Genomic DNA, 24,011 nt, shown 5'->3' on the forward strand with positions numbered 1-24,011 from the left:
ATTTATTTTTTAAATATGTTGCTAGAAAAGTGGTCAAATGTTGTCAATCTAATTGCCTTTCAAGTAGATGCACACAATGGAGAAAGGATACATTGGTTAATTTAGTCACCCCACCCAAGCGGGGATGGAGTATGAGATGGGTGGCCAATCACCGGTATAAGACGAGTAGCACCCTTAATTACTATAAATAATGATTTGATGATAGTTGATAATAAATCTATAACATATGTTGATAGGACCTCTAATTATCATAAATGATAATTTGAAAATATTGAGGATAAATCTATGCCAGATAAAAGAATCATGCATGAGTTTAAATAGGAGAAAAAAAGGAACCCATAATTTATTGGTTAAATTACTACAAAAGTTAATCTTATTAATATAAAGACAATTAAAAAACAAGTTGTATTCATCACATTTTGTGTAAAACTAGAAACCAACTTGATTTATTTATCAGGAAAGCCTGTTAATTGGTTCCAATCGAGACTAGGGGGTGTAAAATATAAGGTCAAGACACATGAAATGATATGTAAGCCTAAAAAAAAACACTCGAAAGTGAATAAATATAATTGGAGGCCAATAATTAGAATGGTACGACGCTTCTCAATAAACTACAATCGTTTGGGGGCCACAGGCCCGATGCCGATATATATCGTTTCTTTAACACGGGCAATACGACGCTCAGCTCAGCCCATCTTAGATCATTAACTACCCGATAATCTGCGGGTGGGTCATGAGTTAACTCGACCCGACATCAACCTCCCTATGACCTGTCCGCCTTAAACCCTAGCTTCCATTTGTTACCGTTCCTCTTTCCCCAGCCTCCATCAATCTCTCTCTCTCACTCTCTGTCCGTGGCTCGGCTGGTTTCCCTATAACGATGGTGAAACACTACAGGCCTCCCGTACGTTCTTATTCTCCATTGTGGAGTTTTTCGATAACCTGTGACCGATGTGCAAATGGAAATTTCTATTTAGTACTATCCGTATTTTGTCACTCACCAGGCTTAATTTTTCTCTCGTGTTTTCCAGGGGAAGAAAAAGGAAGGGAACGCTGCTAGGTACATCACCAGGTCTCAGGCGGTGAAGCATCTTCAAGTCACTCTTCCTCTTTTCAGGTCCCTCGCTCACACATACAGTGACATGTAGTTAAAGTCTTGCGGTTATTCAATAGGGTTGTATACTAGGAAAGTTATGGATATACAAAATCGTTTTAAATTTGAACTCGATTTTGCTTTATTTTGGCTTCAGCGAAATCATCAGTAACTCATTTTCCCGTTTCTTTAGTAGAGTTTAGTTACGCACGATTGCTAGGCATAATATCTATCATTTTGGGATATCGGCTTTGGCTTTAAATGGTTCGAGTAACACTTCTTAAAAAAATAACAGTTGGAAAATGCCAAATAAAATGTACGTACGATATTAATGGGCAATAACGTAGCTTTTATTTGAGCTTTCAGGTTCTGTTTCAGATTTATGGTATCAGGGAAATTCGTGTTTGGTCAAAAGTTGTTTATAAATTTTTACTCATAGTTTTCAGTCAGTACTGTTCTGTATGCTTGTTGGGGCTATTAAACGATGTTAGAGGCTTCTTTTACTTCAACGAAGTGGGCAGCAGCGCAAGAGTATAGACTCATCATTCTAATGGCTTGAAAATTGTAGGAGACTGTGCATTCTCAAAGGCGTATTCCCCCGTGAGCCAAAGAAGAAGGTGAAAGGAAATCACCACACGTATTATCACGTGAAGGATATTGCATTCCTGCAGCATGAACCTTTACTTGAAATATTCAGAGATAAGAGGGCATACGAGAAGAAGATAAAGAAAGCTGAGTCAAAGAAGAATCCTGACCTCGCTAATCGTTTGCGAACCCGCATACCTACTTATACGCTAGATAGGATTATTCGGGAGAGGTTTGTTTCCATTCATTGGCTCTAAATATATGGTTGCCAGTCACTTAAAAAAGAAAGATATGATTTCCGGTTGCTTGTTGGTGATGAAAAATACTCATATTTGCTGTCATAATGCTTGGATTGTAGGTATCCAAAGTTTGTTGATGCACTTCGAGATTTGGACGACTGTCTCACGATGGTGCACCTTTTTGCAGCATTACCTGCATTGGGGAGGGAAAAATTGGAAGTGGACCGTGTTCATAACTGTCGAAGGTATGTATTTCATATGCCTAAAAAAGACGTGAGAATGGCATAAGATTTATGCAAGTGTTCTTCCATAAAAAAAGTAGAAGTGGTTTGATGACATCTCTTTACAGGCTTATTGACTTATGAAAACTTATCTCCAGTAAATCATGGTTTATTTGGTAGGCTGAGTCATGAATGGCAAGCATACATATCTCGTGTTCATAAATTGCGAAAAGTATTCATATCTGTAAAAGGCATATATTATCAGGTACCTTTACCGTTGTTTATCATTACTGTTAGTATTTACCTTGCCAGCATGTGGAGATTATCATTGTTTATACTCTAGATCTTTGTGCTGTTTCTCCTTGAAGGCTGAGGTTGAAGGTCAAAAGGTCACATGGTTGACCCCTCACGCTCTGCAGCAAGTTTTGCCCGAAGATGACGTTGACTTCAATGTCATGCTAACTTTTCTTGAAGTTTATGAGGTTTGGTTTTGGTGGTTCATTTGTTTTATTTTTGTATTTTTTGTTCCTATCAATTTTGTCCTTATAAGGGGAAAAAGGTTTTATATTTTTATTTGTGTAATAATACTGCTTGCCATGAATTTTTGACTCCCCAAAAAAGAAAGACGAACTAGACTGTTGGACAAATGCTTGTCGGGATGATGAACTATAGAAGGGGTTTTAGGGCCTGACTTGATAAAATTAGTGGAGTGTTATGAAACACACATGAATAACTTTTTAAAAAAAATGTTTTTGTTTATTATTATTATTATTATTATGAAAAGAGGGAAGGCATCTCTTAAATCAGAAGAAGCAAAGATAAAAGAGGTTAAATCCAGGCACCCAATCAAGGTCCCTTTTATCGCTAAAGATTTTTTAAGACAACTTTGTCAAACAGAAAGTTTAATTATATTGGATGATAATGTTTATATTTCCGATTGCTTCTTTTTCTATCTACCAAAGCAAAACAATCTCTTGATCAGATGTTTGTTCTAATACTTCCCTCTTCTCATTTTTTCCATTGTACTTATATGTTGTGGGTGCAGACTCTTGTTACCTTTGTAAATTATCACCTTTATCATTCAATAAATGTGAAGTATCCACCCATTCTTGATCCTCGACTGGAAGCGTTAGCATCAGGTACAGTTGTCATCGTTCAGGACAGAAATCTCCAAGTTCTTATTTAGAAAAATTGACTCTCATTGAAGTATTTTGGCAATCCCGAAGCTATGTGGAGAAAATCTTTTTTAATGGTTTGGGTTGGTAGTTATTCTCCATGCTGTTTATTTGCTAAACATGTAATCTAGTACTTTGTCACCTATGCAGATCTTTATGCATTGTCAAGATACTTTGATGCAAACTCTAGGACTTCTGTAGTGGATTCCCAAGTGTCCAATACATCTGGATCTGAACAAGTTGAGGCCCAGCAAAAGGGGACACCACCTGATGAGTCCGAGCTAAGACTAGCTCAACTCCAACATCATCTTCCTTCAAATGAACCTGGTGCACTGATGCGCCTTGTGGAAGATGTTGCTGGTGAGGATGAAGAAGATGAAGATACAAGGGAGTGCAAAAAACTCTTTAAGAATCTGAAATTCTTCTTGAGTCGTGAGGTGAGATCAGTTTTTTGTTATTGACCTTGATAAGATAGTGATCTCTGTTGGGACCAATCCATGGGATTGTTTTCCTCTGTCTTGTTTTTTGGGAGGGGCAGGGGAGTTTACAATACAAGTCTATAGCGACCTAAATAGGTTCTTATCTCTTGTATACCATCTTGTGTACTGGGGCTATGCCTATTATTATTAATACTACCGTTTACTTATAAAAAAAAAAAGTTTACAATACAAGAAGACAGCTAAATGGTGTAAGAAGAGGTCAATCCTTTCTCATTAAATTAAGCAAAACTATGAAACGAATATATAAAAGCTGGCCAACAAAGTAGCAAGTTTCCAGGTAGAATGTCAACTTCTTAAAACCTTATTAATTAATCAGTGACTTCCTCTCTGAGAAGAAATAATCATCTTCTGAATTAACTGTGATGGGAGTTAATGAAGTTTGGAATGGCCATCAGTTTCTGCATTAGAAGTCTACTTTGTTCCATGTCCATTGTCCAGACCATGTGAATGCTTTGCACTAACCATTACAGCTTCAGAAGCTGAACCCTTTCTTATTGTGTTGTCTATTATCCTGAATTCTAAATTTTATGCTGGTTTCTTGGTGGGTCTTCATAATTTAGTTCTGGAGATTTTTGTTCCCCATACTCTAACCAGGGCATAGATTTACTGTAATATCTGATTATATTATTGAGTTAACTCTTTTGGGAAGCAAAGCTTGGAATGTGAGACCTACTCCTACTTATTCAGGACATATATTGTGTTGGCTAATAACCAGGGCATATATGTCCATGGATTGACAATTAACTAACACAATTGCTCTCATCTTATTCAGAGATTTAACTGTCATACCAACAAAGTCCTCCTGCACATGCTTGTTTGGTTGTTTATTTTTTTAATTTGCTGATTTTATTGCTTTTCACACTTAAACAGGATATTATATATAAAAGACATTGGAAGAGACGAAGATTAGGGATATAATCAATAACCATGACTAATCCCTCTGTTTTTTTATTTTTTATTTTTTATTTTTAAATTAAATTAGATTGGAGATATAATCAGTTGCTTATTTTCTCTTATTATAAATTAAATTTCTTATTTTCAGGTTCCTAGAGAGTCTTTACTTTTTGTTATTCCTGCTTTTGGTGGTGTTGTTTCTTGGGAGGGAGAGGGGGCTCCATTCAAAGAAGCCGATCAGAGCATTACTCATCAGGTCTTCCATTAAACAATTATATATAAGACAACTTTTTTTTTATCAGTATGTATGAGAACACATTAACAGATTAATACCCGTAGCTGTAGAATTGTTTGAAAATGTTTAAAAATGATAACTTGAGGGATTGCTTTTATGTGTGCAGATTGTTGACCGGCCAACACAAGGCCATAAATTCCTCTCCAGAGAATATGTGCAACCTCAATGGGTGTATGATTGTGTAAATGCACGTATCATTCTGCCAACTGAGAATTATATGGTGGGAAGGTAGTGTTTCTGCAAGTCCCTAGTATGTTTCTGTAATCTGATTAAAATATATTAACCTCTATTTCCTTTGCCTATCATTGTTAAGTTTTTGTTCTCTTTTATGGATGAGCTTAGGGTTTTTTTTTTAAATAGTTTGCTCCATTGGTCAATTGTATTAGACTTCAATGGTCAGAATGTTCATGAATTCCTTGTATCCATAGCCAATCAGGCCTAGGTGTTGCTCTTGTATATGTCCCTTGTACCTGGGCTATGCCTAGTTCTCATTAATAGAAATCTTATTTACTGTAAAAAAAGGAGTTTAACTTCATGCTGGATGTGGTGTTAATAGTATCCATTGGCCTCAGCGCAAGATTAAAACATGTTTTAAACCAAAAACACTCTGATTACAGTGCCTCTCACCCCCAGCTGAGCTCGGCCCCGTCCCGCCACCCTCTGTCCCCAAAACATAGATCACTTCTGTAGATCTTTAATTTGTTTGAATAGTATCCATTGGTCTTAGTTCAAGATCATCCAATAATCAATTGACCGTTTTCTTCCCTCTTTCATCCTCCAAACCTCCCATTTCCATTCCCTATGTTCCCTCTTTAACCCATTTTTGTCGATTTTCTTTCCATCGTCGAGCATTACTACAACTCAGTTTGGATTCAGTCTTTGACAGGTGATCGGTATATCTCTCCCCAAACTCCTTGCTGAAGGCCTGTGCATCTCCAGGATTAGTTGGGAAGTTGTTACCGGACACCCGGTGCCAGTAAAAAATCTCTCCACATATGGTCTCTCTTTACTATGAATAAAATCTCTATTATCTATCAAAAATAAAAAAATCTCTCCCCATATGGTTTCTCTTTCTCACTCTGTCTTGAGTTGGTCTCTCGATCTCAGCACACAAGAAACTCATTTACAAATATAAATCATGGAACTGTACCGGCCACCACCAAGCCATTTAAGGACAAAGTGGAAAAAAAAAAACAAAGTAGCCCTGCAAGTTTGCTTCTTGGTTTTCTTTGGACTCCAAATGCAATGATTTTTGGGACTTGATTCTTGGTCTGGAAGGTCCTAAGGTTTATTCTTGGTCTAAGTTGGATCCTTCTGTTTGGACTTGATCGAAATTAAGGTGCTTAAGCTTTTGTATTTATTTGAGCCACCATACTGTGCAACTCCAAAGATCTTATGACTAGTTTTTGAATTTGGGGTCACCTATAAAGTAAGCTGGATGAAGATTGTTCTGGGTTCCTCAAAAGATTGTGCTAAAATATATGGCTAAGAGGCGGAATTGTCATGTCGGGTGAGTAGGGGACTTGAACAAGTTGGACTAGCCTCGTTTGGATAGTAAGATGAGATGAGATGAGATGATTTGGGAATAGTAGTGAAATTGTTAGAGTGGAGATGTTTTATGGGGTTTTGGGAAAGGAGAGAGAAAAAGTTGAATAAAAGTATTATAAAGTTAAAATATTATTAGAATGTATTTTTTTAATATTATTTTTGTTTTGGGATTTAAAAAATTGAATTATTTTTGTGTTTTGTTTGAAAGTTTGGGAAAATTGTAATGATTAGATGAAAAAGTTAAGATTTGAAATTGAAAAGTGTTTGTGTTTGTGGTGTTTGGAGTTTGAACATTGTAATAAGATAAGATGAGATGAGATGAGATTAGAGGCTTTTGCTATCCAAACCAGGCTAATCAAAGTGCAATTAAGCATAGTGAATCACACGGAGGGTGACGTGGCAGCCTCCCATTGGAGGGTGTGAATATTAGATTCACATCTCATCTAGCCAAAGAGGGACTGAAAAAAGTGGCAGTGCTCTTTTGGTGTGAATGGACAGATAAATTGAGCACAATCATATTTCTCGAGAAAGGTTTCTTGCGAGCCTCCTTGTATGCTAGTGTCAACAGCTAGAAATGAATTATTTATCATTAAAGCTTTCCGCTATTGTGCTTAATGGAGGGTCTGCTAATGAATTTTTGTTTTTGTTTTCTGTTTCTAGAATGTAATTTGGTGTTTCTTTTGTATACTTCCTGTGTACACGGGTTTTGCCTATTTCATTCAATGAATAAAGGTGTCTTTCTTATAAAAAAAAAATGATTGGTCATTAAAGATTGATAATGTTCCTTGATACTTTTGATGTAAAATCTAATGCACATTTTTTTTTTATATATCTCAATGCTTGACTTAGCAATTATTGTCAACAGGGTTCCTCCACCACACTTGTCGCCTTTTGTTGACAATGAGGCTGAAGGTTATGTTCCTGAGTATGCAGCGACCATAAAACGGTTACAGGCTGCTGGTAGAAATGAAGTCCTTCCACTACCGGGTGTGGGGAAAGAAGATTTGGAAGATCCTCAGAAATTACTGGTTGAAGGTATAATTGACCGGGCAGAAGCTAATGAAGCTGCTGAGAGAAAGCGGAAGGTAGGCATTCTTTTGACTAGTTGAATTGTGGTGTGGGACAATTGGATACAGGGACGTGTTTTATATAAAATATGATGCTATTTGATTTTTCATTTTTGTGGGATGCTCATAACTCCATCCTCGTTAACTTTATCAAATTTGGAATGGATGCAGATGATTCTTGAGCAGAACCGTTATCTTGATGAATTGAAAATGGAAGTTGATGGTGTCCGGTCTTCTTCAACTGCCCCAGACAATAAGCAGACTTCTAAAGTGAAGGAGGCTGGGGAAGAATCTGATCCTGACATACAACGGGTTGTCCAGGATCATGCAAACATGTCAAAGGTTGTGATGTCGCGTAATAAGAGGAAGCTTTATGAAGCCATGGAGGTAAATGTGTCAATTATGCTCTTTTTATTGTTTTCTGATGGAAAAAGAGTGCATGTATCTGAGTTTTTAGAGTTAAGCTGCCTTGGACAATTTATGTGATTTCTAACGCTAATCTTGATTACTGAATTCGTTTTGCATGTGGTCTAATGCATGTTCGATGTGGATAATGTTTTCTTCTGTGGTGTGACGTTATCTGTCTCTCTCAGATTGGCAAAAAGCGGAAGCAGGCTCATGTTGATCTTCTCAAGGAACGGAAGAGAAAAATTGAAGTAGCTAAGAAATCCGGGGAGACTTGAAGTGCCCTTGGAATTTGCATATCTTGAATTTATTGCTGACTTGTTGCCTGTGATATCTGGTTAGATAGCCAGTTAATTTACTTGAGATTACCTTAAGCTATATAACGACGCATATTAAGTTGAACATTGCCAATTGAGGTTGTGATTGGCTAAAATTTTGGTAAATATGTATCAGATTTCTGTATTCAATAAAATTTTCTTATTACTTAAAAAAAAATCTTTATTCAATATTAAACACATAATTACCTTTGCTTGCTGAAACCACACTCGAGGCTCTTTTTTTTTCCATCTCCATATTGCTGCGTCCATCTTCTCGAGTTACTATAGCTGAAAATTGAATGGGTGGGGGCAGATGACATTGTTGTTAGGTAGCCTTTCTTGAAGCCGTTAACTGTATTTTTAGTAGATAAGTTATAAAATCTTGTATCAAACCACATTTTCTTCCCCTCAAACTAGGTAGTATTACGAGTTTAGCTGCTGACCTTACCTTACCATCCCGTGTATGGATCAAGGCTGCTTCTCAAAGATGATCTGAACAATCAAATAGATTCACCTGCAAGTGTGAAAGCTGAAAGCGAACTTAAGCAATTCTTGAAATCTGACAGACTGACAGTATTGGTGTAAACTCTTTTTAGTGTACGTGATTGCGGGAAATCAATTTTACGTTGCAGCCTTTTGCGAATCTGTTACAGAAGTTAAAACATCATGCTTGCTAGGTTATTTTGATCAACGGTAATGGAAATTATGATACCGGAACGTGTCGTGGAACGTATACTGCTGTCCCTTGGAGTGAGGAATTAGGCGGGTAGTATGGGCCGTCTTGAGTCTCTGACTTCAAGCTATGTGCTGTGCGGCTCCCGCGAAGCGAATGAAGATCAATATCGAAACCATTGCAGAAGTAAAGCCTTTAGTATTTGCAGTAGCCATTGCAGATCAATATCGAAACCATGGGATCCTCCTGCTGATAACGCCTGGCAATGGACACTTTGAGTCGAGAGAGGGACACTGGTGCTGAAGTTCAATAGATCGAGGTGTAGTTTCTCAAGCAAAAATGATGAACAGATTAAAACCGAAAAAATCATAACTAGAATAGAATTGTGTTGCTGCTGGCACCGACTCTTACCCCACTTTTTATCTTTGGATTTTCACTTTTTTTTTTGAATTACCATATGCATACTAACCCAAAGAAGGCTTGAAAGGGGCAGTTAATCCGGTGGGGTCGTTTATTTTGAATACGGGTTCATTTTGGCGCGTAGTGATTCCGGAACCAAAAATCATATGAATAGGTAGTTTGGCACCTACACGGTACCGTGCACCTTCTCCAACTATAGACAGAGTCGACATTTTCAAACCAAGTTCAGAACTCGCGGTCTCCGAGAGTGCTCCCAAGCGTTCGCCGATGTTGGTTGTCGCTGCCCCGCTGAGAGAATTCCTCGACAAAGTTCATACGGTCAGTTCCAAACCCCTCTTACCTTTATTTTTCCCTTTCGGTTTGATTGATAAATTACAGCCGCTCGGTAATCTTCTGTCTTTATTATCACAGAGGAATTTGGAGATTCGAGTGCTTTAGATTTTGCTGAATATTAACATTTTTTATTGGTTCGTAACACGGCGCTTAGATAAATATTATCGTTATTTACGCTTGTTCTGCAGGGTCGGATATAATTCTTCATTCTTAAAAAAAGAAGAAGTTATAATTCTTCATTTATATGTAATTATTTGTTGAGCATTGATGTATGTCATGGTGGTGAATTGAAACGTGGCATAATCATTTTCATGTGTAAATCAGAATCAAGGTGCTGACGCGGTTGGCTCTTTCTTGTTCATGGAATCTCCCTACCTTCAAGCAAATAATCACTTTGATTTATATTATGACATCTTGATACTTGTCTGAGCAGAATATGTTTTACAATATGGAGGTTGGCTGTACAATAACAATCATGCCATTGTTCGCTTGACTCTTCACAAATAATGAGTCCGAACTTATTCAAGCTGTACAAATACACACCACACTCAAAATTCTGTAACAATTTCAAAACTTCAAACTAACAACAAGCCCTTCTTACATAACTGTCTCTGCATCTGAATTTTTGCAACTGATGGAGTCATCTGCTTTCTTATATTATTTCGGTGATGATGTCTTTGGATGGGAAGACTTGCCGGTAATGGCTTTCTTCACCTTCGAAAGTGAATGCTTGACCTTTGATCCAACACCTGATAGGATATTATGAGATTTCTTGTGAGGAACCTTAGCATAGGTATCTTTAGAGGCTTCTACCATGACTGGAGCATCAGAATCTGGTTCTGATCTTTTGTGTTCATCTCCTTCCTCTTCGTCTGCTCTTGCTTTGTCAATTTGAGTCGTTTCTGCCTCTTCATTTTGTATTTCTGCTTTGCTGGGCATTGGTTCTCTCTCCTTTGTCAAGTTCTTAGCTTCTTGCAATTTTTTTTTCATGGATCTCTGCATGAGGCCAGATAATGACATCTTAGCTGAATCCACTGATGCAGACTCCTTGTTTATTTCACCTGAAGCCCCCATTCTTTTTTCTCCTTCACATTCAATCCCTCTCTCTTCTGCATCAACCTCAGTAGCTTTTCCAGGTCTTTCATGTTCTAGCTCAACCTCCTGCAAGGCTTTGTCACTTGGATGCTGTAGCACTGGTAGAACATCTTCATTGTCTGTTATAAACGCTGCCTCTTTGTTCTCACTGGGCTCTTCTTCTCCTGGAATCTTTATTTCAGATACTGCATAATTCTCCAGCTGCTGAATGTCTTCAGTGATTTCGTTGACTTCTGAAAAACCTGCAGTGCCTTCCTTCTGTGATATCTCTACACCCGTTTCCTAGATATAAGACAAATAAAAAAGCTTCTCAGTTTTTGGATGTCTACGCAACTTTGATCTTTAGGTTCCATTTAGATTTTTAAATGATTGGGTATATGCTAAGAAATTATTAAAATTAAACTCAACAATGGCTCCATTAGTACCGTCCCAGGCATACTTTGTTCTTTCCAAAATTGAAATAACAGTTGAAGATACTTCCTTGCAGGGGCGAAGGTAGGATGTTTATCTTTGGGGAGGGGGGCTAATATAATTCCAAGTGTGATCTAAACATATTTTTTTAATAATTGATTTAAACTAAATCTTCAAATTCTTGTACAAAAACATATTTTGTGTGGTACCATCCATGTCCCAAAATGCTTATACAACTCAAAGAACAAATAACAATATCTATTACTTATTGGCTTTAGATTTAAATGTTCTCAGCTTCCATGATTTCCTTAGAATGGTTTCTAGTTCTTAAATAGGTGTATACTTTCGTATACCTCTAGTGTACTTGGGCTATGCCTATCTTTATATCAATGAAATATCTCATTACTTATTAAAAAAAAATATCTTTTACTTATTGAAAAAAAAAAAAAAGAACAAACAAAAGTATCTCATTAACATTGAGTTATGGTATTCAGAAGAGAATAACAAACAATAACATAAATGTACTCAATGCACCTTCAATGAATAAAAGTCATTAGTTACTGAGAAAGAAAAAGGAATAAAAACCATCAGCTATTAGTAAACAAAAGATTCAATTAAAAAGACATGGAGATATTAAATAGCGTCTTTTCATGTGTGATGCGTCTATAACATTAAAAGAGAGTTTTGGGAATAGAAAGTACAGCATGGCACGGAAAGAAAGTTTAAGGAAGTATTAAGACATTGTAGTTTGAAAATAGGAAAATGATGATAGAAAAAAAAAAATAAAAAATGAAAGGAAACGGTAAGAATTTTGTTAGCTCCATACTCGTGTCATTTTATTTTCACTTTTTTTCTTTATATGCACTTGCATGCAAAATATCCCAAAAAACGCATAGCTGTTGAGAAAATAAAAAACTAATCTTTATAAACTTCAAAAATAATTTTCACAAAGCATGCCCAAAATGGTTGAAAAATTCATCCTTACATAGAAATGATCGCAAATCTCAAAATTTTTTAGGTTCTCTTTAATTTTGTAGTAGTAAAGGGAAGAAAGGTGATCTTGAGTGCATGACTCCATGTGGTTGGCTTCTGCACTTCTTTATTTGTTCATCATTATTATCAACCTCTCCAGGGGGAAAGGCTAAAGCTCTTGTCATTTATGATTTGATAGGAACATTCCTTTTAAGATAATCGGCAATTTTTTTTTTATTATAAATTATAATCAGTGAAAATTCTTACCAAATCCTTGTTTAGAGTGAAAACATGTTCAAGTCACTTTAGCTATGTCATTTTCAGTATTTCTGTGGAGATCTCATGACAAAATTAAAGCGACAAAGTTAGAATCCATTTTTTTTTCTAAAATTTTGACCTCTATAGGCAAGGAAGGAAGGAAGAGTTGAAGGTTATCTGACCTTTTCACCGAGTGTAATGACTTCTGTTTTCTCCTTTGTGATGCGTGTTTCACCACTCTTATAATCAAGGTCCTGCTCACTTACTGCCTTCTCAATGTTCTTCCCCTCTGCTTCATCCAGATAGCTGCTCTCTTCTGCTGTAATCTTCTTTTCAATGTTCTCGTTTGCACTGTCCTTGTCAATTAGTTCAGGCAACTGTATAATAGATAAAAGGTTGATCTTTATACTTCAACAGAGGAAAAGAGATAACAAAAGCAAAATTTAAATTTGTACCTTGAGTGCTTCATGCTGATTTGCTTTCGTTGTGGCTTTAAAAGTTTTGTTTGTCTCCTCTTCAGGACACTCTTCTGCTTTTAGTTCATCTCCTTGATGGCTCTCTATAATTGTTTCTTCAGCCGGAGAAACTGATTGAGAATCCTTAGCAACTTCCTTTTCCTCCATGACCTGTTATATTTTCACACAGAGATTATAGTTTTTCAATTTATAATAGTTACAGAAATACAAGAGTGGGAGCAATAAAAAAAACTAATCTGCATGAATTGTAAACCGTGATTTACCTCTCTGACCTCTTCCATAGAAATTTGGTTCTTGAATATTTGATTTTCCTCAACTGTTTCCTTGCACCAATTCTCTTCAGCATTCAAGTCACTCATTGCTGCCTCAAGATGCTTTTCTTTCATATCTTCTGATTTTGGGAGTACTAGAGGACTCTGGACTCCTGATGGAGAATCATCATATTTCATCTCTTCTTTCTCATGAGAATCTAGTTTTGAAGCTTGATCTAGCTTGCTGCCTTCTTCCTCCTGTATTTCATTTGAGCTGCCATTATGTGTGGCCTTACTGCTTTCAAGCCCCAGTGTGGATACCTCGAGCTCCACATGTTCTTTCATTTTTAAGCATGTTCCTTCTGTTGTCTTTGCAGCAGAAGAATTGTCAATACTCTCATCACCTATTATTTTAGCTTCCTCCATTTCCTCTTCTTCTGTCCTCTCGGCTGCGGTTGTGGGTCTGTGCTCCTGTTCCCTGGAAAGAAATGAAGAAGATAGAGTTTGAAGTTGCTCTCCCAACTTCCCTGCAGCGAGTGTCTGACCAGCAATGACTTCATCTTTGCTATCTGCTTCAACACATAGAGCTTTAGAGTTAGATGATGTTTCTGAAGTTCCTTTGGTTTCTTTACCCTCAGCTGCATCGAGCTTCTCCACTGTTAGTCTCTCCCCAGTTTCATCAGTTTGATATTTGGACTCGAAAACAGTACCAGAAGCTGTTTTGGTTTCCTCAACTTCATTTGTATCTGTACTTTTCAGACTTTCACTTACTTCCTCTTGCAGGCATGTCTCATCATCAAGCATCTTCACTTTTGTTGTCTTGATTGCTTCTGTGTCCGTAAATGCAGTTGTAGGTCCATGCTCTTGTCCCAAAGAATGCAATTCAGAAGATGCTATTTGAAAGTGATCTTCCAGAATCACTGCAGGGAGAGTCTGATCAGGAGTCATTACATCTTTGGTAACCGTTTCAATGCCCAGAGATTCAGATTTAAACACTGTCACAGAAGATTCTTTGACTCCTTCCTCATTTCCTTCTGAATCCAGCTTTTCAACTCTTAAACTTTCCCCAATTTCATGAGTTTCTTCAACACCAAAGTATTTGGGCCTAGAGTCTGCAGCAGAAACTGTTTTGGTTACCTCAGCTTCATCTGTATCTTGTTTCTCCAGAGTCGCACTCTCTTTCTCCACATGTTCATGATCCATGGGCTCCTCTTGCTCCAAGCCCCTCTCTTCTGATTCCTTTATTGCTGAAAAATTGTTCATATTCTTGTCATCTAGTGTCTCCACTTCCTTTGTGCTTTCTTCTTCTGTCTTCTTGAATTCTGTTTGAGCTTCATGCTTCTGTTCCTCAGAAAGCAGTGCAGAAGATAATGTTTGAAGTTGCTCTTTATTTTGCAAGCATGCATCTTCTGTTGCCTTTATCGCCAAAGAATCATCGATATTCTTATCATCGATTATCTCCTCTTCCATTATTTTGATTGCTTCTGCCTCCTTGACTATGAATTTAGGTCCATGCTCCTGTTCCAAAGAAAGCAAAGCAGAAGATAGTGTTTGAAATTCCTCTTCCCGATTCCCTGTAGGGAGAGTCTGGCCAGAAGTCATTTCACCTTGGGTAACCATTTCAATGCCCAGATATTTGGCTTCGGACAGTGTTCCAGAATCTTCTTTGATTCCCTCCTCAGTTCTATCTGAATCCAGCTTTTCCACTCTTAAACTCTGCCCAGTTTCCTGGGTTTCTTCAACACCAAGGTACTTGGAGCAGATAACTGCGTTGGGAATTGTTTTGGCATCCTCGACTTCATCTGCACCTGGTTTCACCGGAGTTACACTCTCTTTCTCTTCATTTTTGTGAGCCATGGGACCCTCTTGCTCTAATCTTATGTTCTCAATTGTGCTAGTTTCTAAACTCTCATCCAAGCTAATTTCCTTGACAGCTTCGACGTCCATATGAGCTTCTCCTATGTGTGATTCTGCTGGTACTGCAGTTGCATTGTCATTCTCATCTAGACACTTACCTACTTCCACTTCAATATATTCTTTAATCTTTTCTTTTGCATCTTCAGCTTCTCTTGTCGAGACATTTGCAGGCTTGAGACTGACCTCATCTTGTATATTTTCTTCTTCCGGTGCTTTTGTGCCAGATAATTCTGTCTCCATTGTCAGCTCTTGGATATTTGCTTTAACTGTTGCTGCCTGCTCACTGGGGTTTGTTGCCTCTAGGTAATTAGAGGATTTTGTTCCATAATCTTCCACCTGTTTATCAAATGGCATATGAAAATGATGTTCACCGGAAGAATTAAAAAACCCAACAATATGCAAGATTTATGTAACATAGGATTTCTTTACACATTGATCGTCACCTTTTGAAGTATGTCATCTTCAGCAGATACTCTATGACTTTCCTTCAACTCACGCTCTCCATGCATGGCTTGTTCTTTGATGCCTTCACTTTCATCAACTTCCTCAATTCCAAAATCTTCAGCTTGAGGACAAGGCTGAATTGTGATAGTTTCTAAACTCTTGTCCAAGATAGTTTCCTTGACAACTTTGTCATCCATGTGAGCTACTCGTATGGGTGACTCAGCTGGTACCATAGTTGCATTGTCATCCTCATCAAGAATATTATCTGCTTCCACCTTGACCTTTTCTTTAATCATTTCTTTTGTATCTTCAGCTTCTGTTCTCAAGACATCTACAAGCTTAAGACTGACTTTGTCTTGTATCTTTTCTTCTTCTGGTGCTTTTATACCAAATGCTCCTGTCTCCATTGTCAGCTCTTGAGTATTTGCTGTAATTGTTTCTGTCTGTTTAATGGAGCATGTTTCCTCTAGGTAATCAAAGGATTTTCTTCCATAGTCTTCCACCTGTTTATCAAATAGCATATTAAAATGCTGTTCACTAGAAGAAGAAAAACCAGCAGCTTGTAAGATTTATGAAACATTGGATTTATTAAGTAGTTGTTCGTCACCTTCTCAACTATGTCATATTCAGCATATACTTTTGCACCTGATGCTTTTGTATCCCTTGTTGTCTCTTGAACATCTGCTTTAAGTATTTTTGTTTGCTTATTGGTGTCTGTTTCTTCTTGGTAATCAGAGGATTTTGTTCCAAAGTCTTTCACCTGTTTATCAAATAGCATATCAAATTGATGTTCACTGAAAGAAGAAAAGCTAGCAATATGCAAGATTTATGTAGCATTTGATTTGTTTACTAATTGATCATCACCTTCTCAAGTATGTCATCTTCAGCATATACTTTATGTATTTCCTTCAACTCACTCTCTGCATGTGTGGCCTGTTCTTTGATGCCTTCACTTCCATCAACTTCCTCAATTTGGAGTTTCTTGCTGCCAACTTCTTCAGCTTGCGGACAAGGCTGAATTGGGATAGTTTCTACACTCTCATCCAATCTAGTTTCCTTGACAGCTTCGTCATCCATGTGCGCTTCTCGTACGGTTGACTCTACTGGTACCATAGTTGCATTGTCATCCTCATCGAGGAATTTATCTGCCTCCACTTTGATCTTTTCTTTAATCATTTCTTTTGTATCTTCAGCTTCTGTTGTGGAGATTTCTACATGCTCAAGACTGACCTTGTCTTGTATCTTTCCTTCTTCTAGTGCTTTTGTTTCGGACACTTTTGTCTCCCTTGTTGTCTCTTGAACATCTGCTTTAAGTGTTTCTATCTGCTCATTGGAGTCTGTTTCTTCTAGGTAATCAGAGGATTTTGTTCCAAAGTTTTTCACCTATTTATCAAATCGCATATCAAAATGATGTTAACTGGAAGAAGAAAAACCAGCAATATGCAAGATTTATGTAACATTGGATTTCTTTACTAATTAATCGTCACCTTCTCAAGTATGTCATATTCAGCATATACTTTATGTATTTCCTTCAACTCACTCTCTGCATGTGTGGCCTGTTCTTTGATGCCTTCACTTACATCAACTTCCTCAATTTGGAGTTTCTTGCTGCCAACTTCTTTAGAAAGTGGACAATACTGAATTGGGATAGTTTCTACACTCTCATCCGATCTAGTTTCCTTGACAGCTTCGTCATCCATGTGCGCTTCTCCTACGGGTGACTTTGTTGGTACCATAGTTGCATTGTGATCCTCATGGAGGAATTTATCTACCTCCACTTTGATATTTTCTTTAATCATTTCTTTTGTATCTTCAGCTTTTGTTGTGGAGATTTGTACAGGCTTAAGACTGACCTCATCTTGTATCTTTCTTTCTTCCGATGCTTTTCTTCCGGACGATTCTGTCTCCCCTGTTGTCTCTTGGATATCTGCTGTAATTGTTACTGTCTGCTTATTGGAGTCTGTTTCCTCTAGGTAATCAGAGGATTTTGTTCCATAGTTTTCCACCTGTTTATCAAATAGCATATCAGAATGATGTTCACTAGAATAAGAAAATCCAGTAGCATGCAAGGTTTATGTAACATGGGATTTATTTAGTAGTTGATCATCACCTTCTCAAACATGTCATCTTTAGCGTATACTTTTGAACCTGATGCTTCTATCACCCTTGTTGTCTCTTGAACATCTGCTTTAAGGGTTTCTGTCAGCTTACTGTGGTCTGTTTCTTCTTTGTAATCAGCAGATTTTTTTCCAAACTCTTCCACCTGTTTATCAAATAGCATATCAAAATTATGTTCACTAAAAGAAGAAAAACCAGCAATATGCAAGATTTATGTAACATTTGATTTCTTTACTAATTGATCGTCACCTTCTCAAGTATGTAATCTTCAGCATATACTTTATGTATTACCTTCAACTCACTCTCTACATGTGTGGCCTGTTCTTTGATGCCTTCACTTACATCAACTTCCTCATTTTGGAGTTTTTTGCTGCCAACTTCTTCAACTAGTGGACAAGGCTGAATTGGGATAGTTTCTACACTCCCATCCGATGTAGTTTCCTTGACAACTTCGTCATCCATGTGCGCTTCTCGTATGGTTGACTCTGTTGGTACTGCAGTTGCATTGTCATCCTCATCATGGAATTTATCTGCCTCCACTTTGATCTTTTCTTTAATCGTTTCACTTGTACCTTCAGCTTCTGTTGTGGAGATTTCTGCAGGCTTAAGACTGACCTCGCCTTGTATCTTTTCTTCTTCCAATGCATTTGTTTCGGATGCTTTTGTATCCCTTGTCAGCTCTTGAGTATTTGCTGTAATTGTTTTTGTCTGCTTAATGGAGCTTGTTTCCACTAGGTAATCAGAGGATTTTCTTCCACAGGCTTCCACCTGTTTATCAAATAGCATATCAAAATGCTGTTCAGTAGACGAAGAAAAACCAGCAGCTTGCAAGATTTATGAAACATTGGATTTATTAAGTAGTTGTTCGTCACCTTCTCAATTATGTCATCTTCAGCATATACTTTTGAACTCGATGCTTCTTTCTCCCTTGTTGTCTCTTGAACATCTGCTTTAAGTATTTCTGTTTGCTCATTGGAATTTGTTTCCTCTTGGTAATCAGAGGATTTTGTTCCAAAGTCTTTCAACTGTATATCAAATAGGATATCAAATTGATGTTCACTAAAAGAAGAAAAACCAGAAATATGCAAGATTTATGTAACATTTTATTTGTTTACTAATTGATCATCACCTTCTCAAGTACGTCATCTTCAGCATATACTTTATGTATTTCCTTCAACTCACTCTCTGCATGTGTGGCCTGTTCTTTGATGCCTTCACTTACATCAACTTCCTCAATTTGGAGTTTCTTACTACCAACTTCTTCAGGAAGTGGACAAGGCTGAATTGGGATAGTTTCTACACTCTCATCCGATCTAGCTTTCTTGACACCTTCGTCATCCATGTGCGCTTCTCGTATAGTTGACTTTGCGGGTACCGCAGTTGCATTGTCAACCTCATCAAGGAATTTATCTGCCTCCACTTTGATTTGTTCTTTAATCATTTCTTTTGTACCTTCAGCATCTGTTGTGGAGATTTCTGCAGGCTTAAGACTGACCTTGCCTTTTATCTTTTCTTCTTCCGGTACTTTTCTTTCGGACGTTTCTGTCTCCCTTGTCAACTCTTGAGTATCTGCTGTAATTGTTTCTGTCTGCTTAATGGAGCTTGTTTCCTCTAGGTAATCAGAGGATTTTCTTCCATAGTCTTCCACCTGTTTATCAAATAGCATATCAAAATGCTGTTCACTAGACAAAGAAAAACGAGCAGCTTGCAAGATTTATGAAACATTGGATTTATTAAGTAGTTGCTCGTCACCTTCTCAACTATGTCATCTTCGGCATATACTTTTGCACCCGATGCTTCTGTCTCCCTTGTTGTCTCTTGAACATCTGCTTTAAATATTTCTTTTTGCTCATTGGAGTTTGTTTCCTCATGGTAATCAGAGGATTTTGTTCCAAAGTCTTTCTCCTATATATCAAATAGCATATCAAATTGATGTTCACTGAAACCCGAAAAACCAGCAATATGCAAGATTTATGTAACATTTTATTTGTTTACTAATTGATCGTCACCTTCTCAAGTATGTCATCTTCAGCATATACTTTATGTATTTCCGTCAACTCACTCTCTGCATGTGTGGCCTGTTCTTTGATGCCTTCACCTACATCAACTTCCTCACTTTGGAGTTTCTGACAGCCGAGTTCTTCAGGAAGTGGACAAGGCCGAATTGGGATAGTTTCTACACTCTCATCCGATCTAGTTTCCTTGACAGATTTGTCATCCATGTACGCTTCTCGTATTGTTGACTTTGCTAGTACCGCAGTTTCACTGTCATCCTCATTAAGGAATTTATCTGCCTCCACTTTGATCTTTTCTTTAATCGTTTCTTTTGTACTTTCAGCTTCTGTTGTGGAGATTTCTGCAGGCTTAAGACTGACCTCCCCTTGTATCTTTTCTTCTTCCGGTGCTTTCGTTTTGGACGCTTCTGTCTCCCTTGTTAGCTCTTGAGTATCTGTTGTAATTGTTTCTGTCTGCTTAATGGAGCTTGGTTCCTCTAGGTAGTCAAGGGATTTTCTCCCACAGTCTTCTACCTGTTTATCAAATAGCATATCAAAATGTTGTTCACTAGAAGAAGAAAAACTAGCAACTTGCAAGATTTATGAAACACTGGATTTAAGTAGTTGTTCGTCACCTTCTCAACTATGTCATATTCAGCATATACTTTTGCATCGGATGCTTCTGTCTCCTTTGTTGTCTCTCGAACATCTGCTGTAAGTATTTCTGTTTGCTCATTGGAGTTTGTTTCTACCTGGTAATCAGAGGATTTTATTCCAAAGTCTTTCACCTGTATATCAAATAGCATATCAAATTGATGTTCACTGAAACCCGAAAAACCAACAATGTGCAAGATTTATGTAACATTTTATTTGTTTACTAATTGATCGTTACCTTCCCATGTATGTCATCTTCAGCATATACTTTATGCATTTCCTTCAACTTACTCTTTGCTTGTGTGGCCTGTTCTTTGATGCCTTCACTTACATCAACTTCCTCAATTTGGAGTTTCTTTCTGCCAACTTCTTCAAGAAGTGGACAAGGTTGAATTGGGATAGTTTCTACACACTCATCTGATCTAGTTTCCTTGACAGCTTCGTCATCCATGTGCGCTTCTCGTATGGTTAACTCTGCTGGTACCGTAGTTTCATTGTCAACCTCATCAAGGAATTTATCTGCCTCCACTCTGATCTTTTCTTTAATAGTTTCTTTTGTACTTTCAACTTTTGTTGTGGAGATTTCTGTAGGCTTAAAACTGACCTCCCTTGGTATCTTTTCTTCGTCCGGGGCTTTTGTTTTGGACGCTTCTGTCTCCCTTGTCAGCTCTTGAGTATTTGCTGTAATTGTTTCTGTCTGCTTAATGGAGCTTGTTTCCTCTAGGTAGTCAGAGGATTTTCTTCCACAGTCTTCTACCTGTTTATCAAATATCATATCAAAATGTTGTTTCCCGGAAGAAGAAAAATGAGCAGCTTGCAAGATTTATGAAACATTGGATTTAAGTAGTTGTTAGTCACCTTCTCAACTATGTCATTTTCAGCATATACTTTTGCACCCGATGCTTCTGTCTCCCTTGTTGTCTCTTGAACATCTGCTTTAAGTATTTCTGCTTGCTCATTGGAGCTTGTTTCCTCTTGGTAATCAGAGGATTTTGTTCCAAACTCTTTCACCTGTATATCGAATAGCATATCAAATTGATGTTCACTGAAACCCAAAAAACCAGCAATATGCAAGATTTATGTAACATTTTATTTGTTTACTAATTGATCCTCACCTTCTCAAGTATGTCATCTTCAGCATATACTTTCTGTATTTCATCCAACTCACTCTCTGCATGTGTGGCTTGTTCTTTGATGCCTTCACTTACATCAACTTCCTCAATTTGGAGTTTCTTGCTGCCAACTTCTTCAAGAAGTGGACAAGGTTGAATTGGGATACTTTCTACACTCTCATCCGATCTAGTTTCCTTGACAGCTTCGTCATCCATGTGCGCTTCTCGTATGGTTGACTCTGTTGGTACCGCAGTTGCATTGTCATCCTCATCATGGAATTTATCTGCCTTCACTTCGATCTTTTCTTTAATTGTTTCTCTTGTACCTTCAGCTTTTGTTGTGGAGATTTCTGCAGGCTTAAGATTGACCTCGCCTTGTATCTTTTCTTCTTCCAGTGCATTTGTTTCGGACGCTTTTGTCTCCCTTGTCAGCTCTTGAGTATCTGCTGTAATTGTTTCTGTTTGCTTAATGGAGCTTGTTTCCTCTAGGTAATCAGAGGATTTTCTTCCACAGTCTTCTACCTGTTTATCAAATAGCATATCAAAATGTTGTTCAGTAGATGAAGAAAAACCAGCAGCTTGCAAGATTTATGAAACATTGGATTTATTAAGTAGTTGTTCGTCACCTTCTCAACTATGTTATCTTCAGCATATACTTTTGCACCCAATGCTTCTGTCTCCCTTGTTGTCTCTTGAACATCTGCTTTAAGTATTTCTGTTTGCTCATTGGAGTTTGTTTCCTCTTGGTAATCAGAGGATTTTGTTCCAAAGTCTTTCACCTGTATATCAAATAGGATATCAAATTGATGTTCACTGAAAGAAGAAAAAACAGCAATATGCAAGATTTATGTAACATTTTATTTGTTTACTAATTGATCGTCACCTTTTCAAGTATGTCATCTTCAGCATATACTTTATGTATTTCCTTCAACTCACTCTCTGCATGTGTGGCTTGTTCTTTGATGCCTTCACTTACATCAACTTCCTCAATTTGGAGTTTCTTGCTGCCAACTTCTTCAGGAAGTGGACAAGGCTGAATTGAGATAGTTTCTACACTCTCATCCGATCTGGTTTCCTTGACACCTTCGTCATCCATGTGCGCTTCTCGTATGGTTGACTCTACGGGTGCCGCAGTTGCATTGTCAACCTCATCAAGGAATATATTTGGCTCCACTTTGATCCGTGCTTTAATTGTTTCTTTTGTACCTTCAGCTTCTGTTGTGGAGATTTCTGCAGGCTTAAGACTTACCTCCCCTTGTATCTTTTCTTCTTCCAGTGCTTTTGTTTCAAACGGTTCTGTCTCCCTTGTCAGCTCTTGAGTATTTGCTGTAATTGTTTCTGTCTGCTTAATCAAGCTTGTTTCCTCTAGGTAATAAGAGGATTTTCTTCCACAGTCTTCCACCTGTTTTTCAAATAGCATATCAAAATGATGTTCACTGGAAGAAGAAAAAAAGGCAACTTGCAGGATTTATGAAACATTGGATTTATTACGTAGTTGTTCGTCACCTTCTCAACTATGTCATCGTCAGCACATACTTTTGCACGCGATGCTTCTGTCTCCCTTGTTGTCTCTTGAACATCTGCTTTAAGTATTTCTGTTTGCTCATTGGAGTTTATTTCTTCTTGGTAACTAAAGGATTTTGTTCCGAAGTCTTTCACCTGTATATCAAATAGCATATCAAATTGATGTTTACTGAAACCCAAAAAAATAGCAATATGCAAGATTTATGTAACATTTTATTTGTTTACTAATTGATCGTCACCTTCTCAAGTATGTCATCTGCAGCATATACTTTATGTATTTCCTTCAACTCACTCTCTGCATGTGTGGCCTGTTCTTTGATGCCTTCACTTACATCAACTTCCTCAATTTGGAGTTTCTTACTGCCAACTTCTTCAAGAAGTGGACAAGGCTGAATTGGGATAGTTTCTACACTCTCATTCGATCTAGTTTCCTTGACAGCTTCGTCATCCATGTGCGCTTCTCGTATTGTAGACTTTGCTGGTACCGTAGTTTCACTGTCACCCTCATCAAGGAATTTATCTGCCTCCACTCTGATCTTTTCTTTAATCGTTTCTTTTGTACTTTCAGCTTCGGTTGTGGAGATTTCTGCAGGCTTAAGACTAACCTCCCCTGGTATCTTTTCTTCTTCCAGTGCTTTCGTTTCGGACGCTTCTGTCTCCCTTGTCAGCTCTTGAGTATTTGCTGTAATTGTTTCTGTTTGCTTAATGGAGCTTGTTTCCTCTAGGTAGACAGGGGATTTTCTTCCACAGTCTTCTACCTGTTTATCAAATAGCATATCAAAATGTTGTTCACTAGAAGAAGAAAAACGAGCAGCTTGCAAGATTTATGAAACATTAGATTTAAGTAGTTGTTCGTCACCTTCTCAACTATGTCATCTTCGGCATATACTTTTGCACCCGATGCTTCTGTCTCCCTTGTTGTCTCTTGAACATTTGCTTTAATTATTTCTATTTGCTCATTGGAGTTTGTTTCTTCTTGGTAATCAGGGGATTTTGTTCCAAAGTCTTTCACCTATATAT

General features: G+C 37.6%; 2 protein-coding genes across 31 annotated transcripts in view; one reads left to right on the forward strand and one right to left on the reverse strand.

Moving 5' to 3' along the window:
• Window positions 1–743: 743 nt before the first annotated feature.
• Window positions 744–8,561, forward strand: LOC122302637 (pescadillo homolog). The gene is made up of 13 exons (XM_043114007.1): window positions 744–904; window positions 1,032–1,117; window positions 1,662–1,910; window positions 2,037–2,162; window positions 2,319–2,403; window positions 2,507–2,620; window positions 3,184–3,277; window positions 3,464–3,750; window positions 4,856–4,963; window positions 5,109–5,230; window positions 7,416–7,635; window positions 7,789–8,004; window positions 8,211–8,561. Exons 1-13 carry the CDS (start codon window positions 881–883, stop codon window positions 8,298–8,300), a joined length of 1,821 nt encoding a protein of 606 aa, XP_042969941.1. The 5' UTR covers window positions 744–880; the 3' UTR covers window positions 8,301–8,561.
• Window positions 8,562–10,141: 1,580 nt separating this feature from the next.
• LOC122302633 (titin) overlaps window positions 10,142–24,011 on the reverse strand; it is a 32,492-nt gene continuing 18,622 nt past the window's right edge. For 15 of the 30 annotated variants that reach the window (XM_043113987.1, XM_043113976.1, XM_043113982.1 and 12 more), the window contains 23 exons: window positions 23,851–24,003; window positions 23,231–23,749; window positions 22,959–23,126; window positions 22,351–22,869; window positions 22,094–22,246; window positions 21,471–21,989; window positions 21,214–21,366; window positions 20,594–21,112; window positions 20,337–20,489; window positions 19,717–20,235; window positions 19,460–19,612; window positions 18,837–19,355; window positions 18,580–18,732; window positions 17,957–18,475; window positions 17,700–17,852; window positions 17,077–17,595; window positions 16,454–16,972; window positions 16,197–16,349; window positions 15,589–16,092; window positions 13,241–15,481; window positions 12,957–13,127; window positions 12,684–12,878; window positions 10,142–11,142 (listed from right to left, as the gene is read on the reverse strand). In XM_043113987.1, the coding sequence (XP_042969921.1) occupies window positions 10,423–11,142; window positions 12,684–12,878; window positions 12,957–13,127; window positions 13,241–15,481; window positions 15,589–16,092; window positions 16,197–16,349; window positions 16,454–16,972; window positions 17,077–17,595; window positions 17,700–17,852; window positions 17,957–18,475; window positions 18,580–18,732; window positions 18,837–19,355; window positions 19,460–19,612; window positions 19,717–20,235; window positions 20,337–20,489; window positions 20,594–21,112; window positions 21,214–21,366; window positions 21,471–21,989; window positions 22,094–22,246; window positions 22,351–22,869; window positions 22,959–23,126; window positions 23,231–23,749; window positions 23,851–24,003 (9,894 nt within the window). In that variant the 3' untranslated portion in view covers window positions 10,142–10,422. The remainder of the gene's footprint in view (window positions 11,143–12,683; window positions 12,879–12,956; window positions 13,128–13,240; window positions 15,482–15,588; window positions 16,093–16,196; window positions 16,350–16,453; window positions 16,973–17,076; window positions 17,596–17,699; window positions 17,853–17,956; window positions 18,476–18,579; window positions 18,733–18,836; window positions 19,356–19,459; window positions 19,613–19,716; window positions 20,236–20,336; window positions 20,490–20,593; window positions 21,113–21,213; window positions 21,367–21,470; window positions 21,990–22,093; window positions 22,247–22,350; window positions 22,870–22,958; window positions 23,127–23,230; window positions 23,750–23,850; window positions 24,004–24,011) is intronic. The other 15 variants (XM_043113996.1, XM_043114005.1, XM_043113978.1 and 12 more) reach the window with 14 other exon arrangements.

The sequence above is a fragment of the Carya illinoinensis genome, chromosome 3, assembly GCF_018687715.1.
Source record: "Carya illinoinensis cultivar Pawnee chromosome 3, C.illinoinensisPawnee_v1, whole genome shotgun sequence".
NCBI lineage: Eukaryota > Viridiplantae > Streptophyta > Magnoliopsida > Fagales > Juglandaceae > Carya > Carya illinoinensis.

Bases quoted from the DNA above. Each gene is read 5' to 3' on its own strand.
- LOC122302637 (XM_043114007.1), top strand. From the start codon at position 881: ATGGTGAAACACTACAGGCCTCCC. The intron at 5,231-7,415 runs GTAGTGTTTCTG...TATTGTCAACAG, and splicing joins GAGAATTATATGGTGGGAAG to GGTTCCTCCACCACACTTGT. The intron at 8,005-8,210 runs GTAAATGTGTCA...TGTCTCTCTCAG, and splicing joins AGCTTTATGAAGCCATGGAG to ATTGGCAAAAAGCGGAAGCA.